Genomic DNA, 12,210 nt, shown 5'->3' on the forward strand with positions numbered 1-12,210 from the left:
CTTTGTTACAAAACAACAGTTAACCAATAACTAATACATTATCTTCATTTGAATTGATAGATTTATAACTAAAAAAACTATAAAATTCTAAGTAAGATTTTGCATTCTGTAAGGTGAAAGTAGATTTAAGTGTGGACTTGAGTGTTGATCCCTGATGCACCTTGACCTAAAGTAAAGCTAATAAGTACTTTTGGCCACCAGGTGGCAGCTGTTAGCTTTACATGCAAGGTTTATGAAAATAGACTCTAAGATCAGGTTTTTGCCTTGAAAATCTAAAAATGAAAATGTAATAATAACTGTATTTAACTATTAACTAAATTACCAAGATAGGAAATGGTATTTTTAAAGGAAAAAATAAAATACTAATTTTCCTATAGTACCACCAAGTTGTCCTTGGGAAATTTTTACTTTGCAATGAATGGTACTAATACAGTGATTTAATTTCCCTTATTCCTAGTTGACTTGCATGTTAGGGCTGCCGGTATAAATTAACCTTAGCTGGATACTGAAAAGAGCAAGGTTCTCTACTTGGTCAGGTATATTTTGATAATCGCAGAATATAAGTTTCAGTAATAGCATTTCAAAGTCTATAGAAGTGTTTGTATTCTCCTAGTTGAGGGGTTCTCTGTATTTTAAAATATAAGCTTGGTATCTTTTATAGTTCATTCTTATTTATGATTTTTCAGTATTCTCAGAAGAGGCAAAATTGTATCAGTCAGAAAAACAAGTACTGAAATTACATAAAGCTACAAAATCATAAAGTACAATTCTATTATTTTGCAAAGTATAAGCAAAAATCATTTTTTCATTAAGATAAAAATTATAACATAGAAAACCATTCAACTGCTTTATTTTATCCAACTGGTGCTTAATCCATCTATCCACCCATCCAGGATGCTTTGTTCAAGTCCATACTTGTACAGCTTCACTTAATACTTAAATGTTTTATGATTGGAGGTAGATAGCTCTCATCGTTGCTTGATCAAAACCTATTCTGCTTTCTTCTCATGTGTCACCCTGATCTGTGGCCCTCCTCATCACTCTGAGTAGATGCTCAACTCAGGCATCTTTATTTGTGGGTATTAGACTCAGGACTAGCCAAAATAACATGCCGTATCCCTTTAGCCACACAGCAATGGTTTACTGATAACCCAGTGATGCACACATTCATATATTAAGTACTTTATTTTTCTATAAAGCATAACCATTAAAAGGTCATAATGTATCTAGTTCATCTGTGGGAAAAAGGGGAATGTTTAGGGCAAATCAAGCATGACATATAAAGGCAAAGCAATATGTGAATTAGAAGTCCAAAGGTAGGGCCGGGCGCGGTGGCTCAAGCCTGTAATCCCAGCACTTTGGGAGGCCGAGACAGGCGGATCACGAGGTCAGGAGATCGAGACCATCCTGGCTAACACGGTGAAACCCCGTCTCTACTAAAAAATACAAAAAACTAGCCGGGCGAGGTGGCGGGCGCCTGTAGTCCCAGCTACTCGGGAGCCTGAGGCAGGAAAATGGCGTGAACCCGGGGGGCGGAGCTTGCAGTGAGCTGAGATCCGGCCACTGCACTCCAGCCTGGGCGACAGAGTGAGGCTCCGTCTCAAAAAAAAAAAAAAAAAAAAGTCCAAAGGTAACTAAAACCAATGAGTAATTGGAATAATAAGAATGAAAATATTGCAGAACATTGGAGTGGGGCCAGTATTCCCTCTGCTTATTATAAAAATTTGGGTAACGTTTCCTCTATTAATTTATATATAACTTCAAACTTCAAAGACTTTCATAATTAAAGAGAAACTGGGATTTAACTGTTGAGGGAGTTTACTGGAGCCAACTTTCTGAGGATTATTAACAAACTTGCTCATTTTAAAACAAAATGACTGGAATAAAATGTGTTGCTAAGTTCATCACAATGCCTTTTTAAGGAAAACGTTTAAAGGGTTGCAGCAAAGTTTATGGAGGAAACTTTATACATGCATTTTTATAAGCATGTATATAGAGCTTTATACATGCATTTTTGTGAACTTACATTGAGTGAAGCAGTAATTAATGCCAAAATGCTATTAAGGCTGTCAATCTGTTGAGTAACACTATTCATACCATGCACAAAGGTACTGGCAGTTTTCCAAAACATTTTACAGAAAAGTCAAGACCTGATATTGTAGGAACATATACATTTACATTTTGTCCATCAGGATACATTATGAGCTATGGTTGAAGAGTTTCTGGAAATTATTGAGACCACGAAAGTTTGGGCAAACAATCCTTCAATTCTGCAAATGGCCAGTGAATACCGTGCTTTATTGAGATTTGAAATTTATCAGCTGGGCACATGGCTCATGCTTGTAATCCCAGCACCTTGCAAAGTCCAGGCAGGCAGATCACTTGAGTCCAGGAGTTCAAGGCCAGCCTGGGCAACATGGCGAAACCCTGTCTCTACAAAAAACACAACCATTAGTTGGGCATGGTGATGCATGCCTGTGGTCCCAGCTACTTGGCTACTTGGGAGGTGGGAGAATCACCTGAGCCTGGGAAGGACGAGGTTGCAGTGAGCCATGATTGTGCCTCTGCACTCCAGCCTGGAAGACAGACTGAGACCCAGTCTCAGAAAAAAAAAATCACTTATAACAAACATGGATTCAATTTTCAATAGTCTCAAATATATTAGTCTTCAACATAAATTTGAAAACACTGCATATTTTTTTTTTTTTTTCATTCTGCTAGCTCTCCTTATTCCAGACAATCTTTTTCCTCTAAGCCTACATTTCTTTTGGCTCCCTTCTCTTGTTTATAATAGCCAGGAATTCTTGCCTGTTTTTTAGGCCATTAAATAATGTTTCAAAATGTTTCTCTGGTTCTTGTAATACATCATTTTCTAAGACATGCCTTTATTCTGAATTTAGCGCAATTGCTGTTTTCACTGTAAAGTGCAATTTTTATGGGGTTCATGTGGATTTTGCTTTCTATAGACTAATCTTTAATAAGGAGAAGTTGATACAGCTCCAGTTCATTTTGAGAGAAAGGGAGGAGCCACAGTTAACAGCTTCACTCCCAGAGACATCTCAGATATATTAAAGAGATAATAATTTAATGTTGTTCTGCTGAATCCAGGTGTGCTTTTCTCCTTTTCTCAATGCACAGTTCTCTTGAGAATGATGATAATTTATACTATACAGGATTTGAAGTAGGCTGGAGTTTAATTCAGCCAAATATCATATATAAAAAAACTAACTCTCACTATGTACTTCTAGGGCTATTTCTGGTCTTCATCTGGCTTTGTTTGTGGTAAAACCACATACTCAAGGATAAAAGATACCATTTGCCCATCTCCCTCTATTTCTTATTTACTGGGAATAACAATCTCTGAATGGATGAAGAAAGAGAAACACTGACAGCAGACTGAATGAGGACAGAAATAACTGACAGCCTTAGATAAAAATAATGTCTGTCTGACTTAGTGCATTCTACTTACTTGTAAGCCAACTGAAACATACTTTTCTCAAAGTGAAAACTACAAGGGTCTTCCTCATCCAGCTTCATTAAATGAAATTAGAGTAACAGAAAATTTTCTCAGGCCCTTCAAATGGCTGACTGTTAACTTGTTTTTCACAAATGTTAGTTTTTTTTACTTTTTAAATGTCTTTATAGCAAATTCCAATTTGGGAAGGAAATAAGAAGAAATGTCAACCTATCACTACCTTAAACTAGAACTTCTCTCTCTCAACAACCAAGATTGAAAAAAAATAAATTCCACTTGCTTTCAGTTGGGAGAATCTCATTGTAAGGTAAACATTAAGAAGTAGCTCAGAATCTAACAAAATAGAATATATATACACATATTTCTAAGACGAGACACTTATTGAGATTACATGAATATCAAAACTCATTATTAGGCAATAAGCCATACGAACAGAATTCTTAAGAAGATAGAAAGTTTTGTGTATAAAAACTGCACCTCAATGTTTTAAGATAAATGGTTTCATGCAAAATCTGCATTTTGAGCTTTTATAGGTCTCAGGATTCATAAAAAATATCACTGAGAACATATGTAGACAGATGAAGTTGGGCTTTTCTAAAAAATCTGCTTTACTGAAGGTTACTTAGGTTTCTATTTGAGAACATTAGAATGCCTGAGGAGGTCATCAGGTATGTACAATTTTCTACTATGCTACGTACCTGGAACTTGTTGCACTTGGAGAACAGAGGAGAAGAGTTGTTTTCTAGCCAACATATGATTTGGCTAGAATACGTTCACTCCCTCCCCCTTCCACTAGAGGGTTGGGGCATAATCTAATCAATTAGTAGTAGATGCTTCTCTACTAGAAAGCAGAAAAGTGTATTAATGGCAGATTATTTTTTCAGACAAAAGTAACTATCTTGCAATTTTCAGAGAACATTTACATTTTTGCAAGAAATTGAATTTAGTCCTTCAAAAATACAAGATAATTTAGATAATGGCCTTCAGTACCTATATCTGTCTAGTCACCTTGAGAAACTTAACTTTTTTTTTTTTTTTGAGACAGAGGTTCACTCTTGTCTCCCAGGCTGGAGTGCAATGGTGCATTCTCGGCTCATTTGCAACCTCTACCTCTTGGGTTCAAGCGATTCTCCTGCCTCAGCCTCCTGAGTAGCTGGGATTACAGGCACCCACCACCATGCCCAGCTAATTTTTTTGTATTTTCAGAAGAGATGAAGTTTCACCATGTAGGCCAGGCTGGTCATGAATTCCTGACCTTAGGTGATCCGCCTGCCTTGGCCTCCCAAAGTGCTGGGATTACAGGCATGAGCCACGGCGCCTGGCTGAAACTTAACATTTTGAGAAGGTATAGAATTCCTTTTCAAAGATTTAAACAATGAGACTTGTCAGTAATTATAGCAGGTGATCTATAGTAGTCTGATCTTAGTAGGATTTATACATATTTTAGAAAGCTATTTTTGTTTTAGGTTTTATTTATTATGCATGTGCTAAATTTCTTAAGAGTGATTTCCCTATTATCTATTTCTTTGTTGCAGTAAATTCCAGGTCTCTTTAAAAAGAGAAGGTGAGGAGGAAAGGGAACCTGATGATGACATTATAGTCTGAAAAGCATTTTCACAGGTTTTGAAACCATGAAGGAGTGAATCCATGATGGTGGAATGCTCCAGCGCTGCTAAAATAGATACTGGAAGGAAAGAAAGCATTTTACATTAAAATGCTAATCTTGATGCCTAATTAGTGAAATCAGTAAGTCATATTGTAATTCTTTTTCAAATATGTAATCATACCCACCTTTGCTCATCATCTGGCCTCTTGATCAAATTGAAAAGTATGTGGAGAAGCTGATCTCGCTCTTTAGGTTCAGGATGTAGACATGCTGTACACAATATGAGGGGGATCAACTCCTAAAGAAATATGAGGGTGGAAAATTTCAAATAAAAACACATTGCAGAATATTCTTTTTTTTTCTCCAGAATATTCTTAAATGGACATTTAAAGTGAAATAAACGTCAATATACAAAAGAGTAAATTTTAATTTTGTAAGGTTGGTAATTCAAGAGATGTTTACACTAAAACGTTTATGTGTTGGTTGTGGAGGAAATGTAAATAACAACTTAACAAAAATTGCTTAAGATTCAACTAGCCTTGGTTTTTAATCTAGCACTTCCCAAGGGCCCACTAGCTTTTACACTAAATAACATTCCATTATGTGACATACTGACACTGTAATTTTAATTCTGAAAGTGTTTTTAAACAAAAGTTGCAGAAGTCCACTATAATTTAAAACTTAAAAAGATAATAAAAAATAAATACCACTCTTCCCACTTCTATAAGGACAATATGATGTCCTTATGATTAGATCTAATAATTTTGTACCCTTAGCACTTGACTCAGTGCCTAATTAAAAAGACCACTTTCATAGATATTGAATCATCTCAGTACCATTACAAAGTTATCAGTAGAAATATTTGATGTTGAAATATAAATTTTTAATAATATTTTGTTTTCTTCACATTCAATATGCAGAGGTAAATTCAGCATTTTGTAGGAGAGTAAGAACTAAAAGTTTATTTCTAAGAAATACGTGAAATTAGTTACGTTGTTTTACGTTTTAATTAAGATGAAATTCTTTATACTAAAGTACATTCAAAATATATTAATGTTTTTCATTTGAGTGGATTTTCAAATCTAAGAAGAACAATGGTCCAAAAGTAATACAATATTTTTGTGAGAAATCCTCTAAGTTGTAAAAACAATATTTTGTAAATATAGTAAAGAAATCACTATGGTGTAATTAAGAAGGGAAGAATGACTACACCCATTTCTTTCCCACCTGCCTTGATACTCACCGAAAACTGTTAAGAGATTTAAAATAGAAATTGATCACTATGTAATAATGTACGATTATTATTGTCTGTAATAATATAACCTAAAAAAAAATAATGTAACCTGAAGAAAAGCATGATAAAAAGTCTACACTGTTGAAGTGTTTTCACACTTTGAAGATGCTTCCTAAGAAAGAGATGATTTTTCGAAGAGTTGAAACTGAAGCTTAAATGTATGACTAGAAGTCTCTATTATTTCTAAAGTCTTTATATATTATAAATCTTAAATTTGAAGTTACAAAGGTATAGGTAAGACGAGCTAAGAATGTATCTGAGAAAAAAAAGAATGTGAAACATTTATTCTGCCATTTTCAGTCTTCCTGTTTGGGCACCTCTCTAGGTTTTACCTTAGTGAATAATTCAAAAGGAATAAAAAATTAGGAAAAAAATTTTGCACTGGGAATGAGAGACAGAGCATATGTATAGATCCTATATGTTTTCCCTAGAGGTTTAATGTAATGCTTGATGGATTAGTCCTGATTCTGTAGAAGAAAATGAACAACCTTTTACAAAATAGTAAATATTCTGTCTGGCTGGAAATTTAACAATATTAGGGTAGGAGATCATTAATAGCAAGGAGTACCCTAATCCTTAGTTGATTCCATATGGGCTGCTGAGAGGCAATGATACTAATGAGAGGACTAAGACATTGCATCATCAGGGTATACTACTGAGAGTAGAACCATAAGGATGAAAAGTAGTTATTCTGGAAGCATTAAAAAAGTGAGAAGCTATTCTAATGCCTGAAAACCAAGAAAGGCCCTAAAAATTTTATTTGTACTTTGTCTTCATGTCAGATCTTGTTTCCTCCTAATCCCCCTTCCTGCTTTCCCATCATCTCTACGTGTATACTTCTCATACTGTTTAAAGTTATGAAATGAGGGTAAGATAGCAGCTATAATTGCTAACACACACACACACACACTTAAAATGTAGAGTATAATCTTTTACTTCATCTCAAAAACCAGCATACAAAAACAACTGTGTTGCTCTTCATCCTTTATGCCTTATATTTTATTTTCTTTTTTATCATGAGGCTTAGTGATCCTTAATCAAGGAGGAAGTTTAAGTCATACATTAATATGGACAATATTTTAACTGAAATATGGCTACAGATGTGCCAAACTGAGAACTCTGGCCCAGGAGCTGAAAGAGTTCTTACCTTGGTTTACTCCTTAGTACCAAAGAAACTAAAGAAAAGCACAAATTTCTCTTTCAGTTTCTTAAAGTGAAACATGTAGGAATTCAGATTAATGCACAAATGGAAAACACTTCACAGACATTCTGCAATTTATCTATTGCTGATAATTTTTCCTTCTGAAAGCAAAGATGGCCTAAAAAAGCCTGTTCAACACAGCAGTCGCTACGAATCAATTCAAACTGACATATTAGAAGGAAAGTATTTGTGAGTCCTTGTCTCCTTGAACCTTAAATTTCTGTGAATTTAGGACTTTGAAAAAAATACTTTTCACTTTTCTTAATCACAGTAATAATTGATATTGCCATCAGCTTTTATTTCTTGCCGGCAAATTAACAACATATGGGAAGTCACTGCCAATAATTTTTGGTTGCTATTCCATGCCAACAAGAGTGGTCCACCTTGGCACATTACGGCTATGGCAGTTACAACTCAGAGTGTAAAGGATGCCGGATGGCTTCTTCCTCTTACAGCAACACAGAGCTGAGAAGAGGTCCAGTAAGTGAGGAAGAAACATGCAGAAAGAGTGGTCTGTTTCTGACAGAGCCAGCAAGGACACGATTAGGATAATTGCTAGATTGAGACTGGCCCCAAATCTGCTAATTTCTCCATTATCCATTTATTTATAACTTTTATTTGTATTGCTATTAAAATAAAATAATAGATTCCATAAGTATATGTCTGTTATGTTACTTATTCCCATTTATTGTAAATTCATCTTTCAAGCCTTTGAAACACTAATAAATCCACACCAGAATTTACTAAGTTTGTATTTACCATTTTCAGACTATTCATAAGTTAATAGACTTGAATCAATATTCTCCCTTTGGCATCACCTCTCACACTGAAAAAGTACAGTCTTAAAACTTTCTTTATAATTCTGAATACAGCATTTAAAAAATGGTGATTAAATTTCCATCAGAAGACAAGGTGTTCTAAAAATATCTTTGAAAGACTAAATGTAAATGAGAATAATAGAGCAGTAAAAAATCCTTAGGCATATTAGATTTAATATCTCATGTAATATTAAAATAATAACCATGGTAAGAAAATACCTATGACTTGGGTAATATCAGATCCAAGAGGTAATTTTTCTGCTTCACATAATAAACTTATGTGTCCACATTTCCTTCTTTTTATTAAGAGACTGGGTCTTTTTATATTGCCCAGGCTTGAAGGCAGTTGGCTATTCACAGGCGTGATCGTAGCACACTACTGCCCCAAACTCCTGGGCTCAGGAGATCTGTTGAGGGCAGTGACTATCGGGGGCTGATGTTGCTCTGAGCAGTAAAAATAATTTGCCAAGACAGTTGTGGGTAAAGAAAGGCAGATTTATTAGACAAAGTAGGAAAATACATTGCAAGAAAGGAAAGGGCAGACCAGCAAGACAGGAGCTAACTGCAAGGAGACAAAAAGTTGCTGGTGCTCCTGCTGTGTGCTGAAGAGGGCTTTGTGCAGTACTGATAAAGCCAAGGTTGCAGTGAGCTAACTTGCATTTTTCTATTGGCTGAGGTGTCTGGTGATAGCTTTGTGCAGGAAAACCGTGAGTTATTTGTATAGGAGGGCTACGTGTCCTGGACCATGAAGAAAAGCAGACTTACAGCTTATCCACTTTCTTTTTTTTTTTTTGAGACGGAGTCTTGCTGTGTCGCCCAGGCTGGAGTGCAGTGGCGGGATCTCAGCTCACTGCAAGCTCCGCCTCCCGGGTTCACGCCATTCTCCTGCCTCAGCCTCCCGAGTAGCTGGGACTACAGACGCCCGCCACCTCGCCCGGCTAGTTTTTTTTTTTTTGTATTTTTTAGTAGAGGCGGGGTTTCACCGTGTTAGCCAAGATGGTCTGGATCTCCTGACCTCGTGATCCGCCCGTCTCGGCCTCCTAAAGTGCTGGGATTACAGGCTTGAGCCACCGTGCCCAGCCAGCTTATCCACTTTCTTTTTTTGCTTTCCCTCAGTCTCGCCAGGCCAACTCCCACTCCTTATTTAGAACTCCACAAGATCCTCCTGCCTCAGCCTCCTGAGTAGCTGGAACTATTTGTCACTGTGCCCAGCTAATATATCCATACTTTCAGCAATAGGAATCTTTAATATTTTAAAACATGATTTGGCAACATAGAGAGTACTCAGTAATGTGTATTGAAGTGAAATATTTAAGAGTGTCTATGATCATTAAAGAGAAAATCAGTATAGTAATCCTACTGCAGAATTTCTAGGATTTTTAGATTTCATTAATAGACGAGGACTGGAATTCGAAACTAGCCTGGGCAAGATGGCAAAACCCCACCTCTACCAAAAATACAAAAATTAGCTGGGTGTGGTGCTGTGCACCTGTAGTCACAGTTACTTGGGAGGCTGAGGTAGGAGGATCTATTGAGGCCAGAAGGTCAAGGCTGCAGTGAGCTGTGATTGCGCCACTGCACTCCAGCCTGGGTGACAGAGTGAGACCCTGTGATCCAAAAAAATAAAAAAAGAAAATGGTTTTCTTTGAGTCAATGGTAATCTTTTGAAATTTAAATTTCAATATTTAATATCTATATTTAAGCAAATCGAGATAATTCTTTTGCACAATCCAAAGGAAAGAATCTATGCTGAAAACAATTGGGGGTGGAGAAGAAATGACTGAAGGAGGAAGGAAAGACAATAAGAAATATAGAAATATCTGTTTCAAAGCAGCTAAGATATCCTTGGCTTATCAGTACTCTAATTGTCAAGATTATATACAAATATAATGTGATATCATATTTACTTATTATTTTATTTGGATTTTTATTTTGATTATATCCAAATATAATGAGACATTATTTTACTTTTAGTGTCAAGATACAAGCTACACTTGTATCTTGGCTGATCCGTACCCTAATTGTCACATTACACTATATCCAAATATATTTCTATCCAAATATATATTACATTTGGATATAATGTGAAAATTAGGGTACGGATCAGCCAAGATACAAGTGTATAAAATTTAATACATAGCACAGAAGGCATGGAGGAATCCAAACAAAAGGTTTATCAGTACCAGACAAGGAGGGTCAAGAAGGTAATGTAAACACGTAAAATAAAGGGTATAAGGAAAACAATAATGTAAACATATGATAAACAGTACTAACATGGGGTTTTAGTGACTAGGGGCTAAAAAGTAGGGCAGCAACTGTGGCTAACTAGAGATCCCATGTCCCACCTACTGGGGACAGGAACTGTGCTCCAATTGAAAAAATCGTTTGGAAATGTAAGTCTAGTGCTCTTAGACTGGAGGAAAACTTCAGACTAGGAGTTTTCAAAAAAAGCCCAAATTTTGTATTTTTAGGTAAAATATCAGTTTTTAAAAGTCTGATAACTAGCACATCACTTTTAACATTACTGAGCAGGCCAAACAAAACCTATCTGTGAGCCTTTGTTGGTCTGTAGATAGCGTACAACCTCTGATTTAAGTTTTCAGTTGAAACTTTTCAGTATGTTCCTGTTCATATAAAAAGGAAACCCAATAAAGACAGACATTACAAAGACTCACATAAGAAAAAAAAAAAAAAGATTACTCACCTCTGTAAAAGTTTTACAATTCAAGGGCTGCTAAAAATACCTATTCTTAGAATTATTAATATTAAATATCTATAATTTCTGGGGCTCAATCTTTAGGAAACCTAAGTAGTTAAATAACCTTACCTCAAGTCTCACTATTGCTAAAGAAATGTGATTTACTCACAAAATTAAGTATGCACACATGCCAACATCACATAGGTATAAAGAAGATAGTCAAAACTTCCTATCTACTTTATTACACTTATCCACTATACTACTGTATAAATCTCATAGAGTTATGATCCTCTGAGGTGATCATTACTCGTAAGTTTTCCATGAAGGAAACATGAATGACAATGCAAAAGATCAAAGTCTAGTTTCTCATAAGACGGGAGGACTGTAGAGGTACCAACTACTTTAAAAACTTTTAGGGAATTGGTTCTTTCCCTTGACTTTTTTGTTACAGTTTTACTGAGATAAGTGGTTTTCTCTTTTGCCTTTTCAATGACAGTTTTATTGAGATATGCTTCATCTTTCATAAAGTTCATCCATTTCAAGTGTATATTCAGTGGTTTTTAGCATATTCAGAGTTGTACAGTCATCATCACAATATAATTTTGGAAGACTTCCAATATCCCAAAAGCTAGTCTCTATTAAATCTCTCCTCTTTTCCACTCCCATCTCAGCCCCAGATTTCTCCTTTGATTTTCCAACTTAGCTAGCTGATAGAATATATTTCCTTGGCACAGAATGAAACTGAAAGTTAAATTTTGATATATGATTACCAAAAATGCTACTTGAAGTAATCTTTCATAAAATTTTATTTTTTAATTATACAATTTCCTCTTCAAATGTGGTTAAAGCAGAAATTGTGAAAAACCAACAACTTTAGCTTATTTACTATATACATTTATCAAATGATAAATATATTTATTCTATAATTTGGCTCAAAAGATTCAAGTTTCCTCAACCAATCCATTAAAATGAACTGCTATGTAAGCCACATATAAAAAATCAGTCCAGCTTTTATTTTTGTCTCCCAAAATGAACAGGCAAGGAACTACAGAAAGATCAACTAAACCCATGGCCAGCAGAAGGAAATAATAAAGATTACAGTAGAGATAAATATTTGA

At 35.4% G+C, this 12,210-nt stretch overlaps 1 protein-coding gene across 10 annotated transcripts in view; it reads right to left on the reverse strand.

Annotated features, from left to right (window-relative positions):
- The window catches only part of RELCH (RAB11 binding and LisH domain, coiled-coil and HEAT repeat containing), a 120,773-nt gene that overhangs the window by 56,814 nt on the left and 51,749 nt on the right, over positions 1-12,210 (reverse strand). For 8 of the 10 annotated variants that reach the window (XR_013408289.1, XR_013408288.1, XR_003724664.2 and 5 more), the window contains one exon: positions 5,267-5,379. Coding sequence is in view for 6 of the 10 variants with exons in the window: in XM_015122143.3 (XP_014977629.1) it covers positions 5,267-5,379 (113 nt within the window). In the remaining 4 variants the exon portion in view is untranslated. Of the gene's footprint in view, positions 1-2,519; positions 2,719-4,173; positions 4,317-5,266; positions 5,380-12,210 lie in introns of those variants that run through there. The other 2 variants (XM_028838173.2, XM_077975113.1) reach the window with 2 other exon arrangements.

The sequence above is a fragment of the Macaca mulatta genome, chromosome 18 (assembly GCF_049350105.2).
Source record: "Macaca mulatta isolate MMU2019108-1 chromosome 18, T2T-MMU8v2.0, whole genome shotgun sequence".
In the NCBI taxonomy this organism is placed as follows: Eukaryota; Metazoa; Chordata; class Mammalia; order Primates; family Cercopithecidae; genus Macaca; species Macaca mulatta.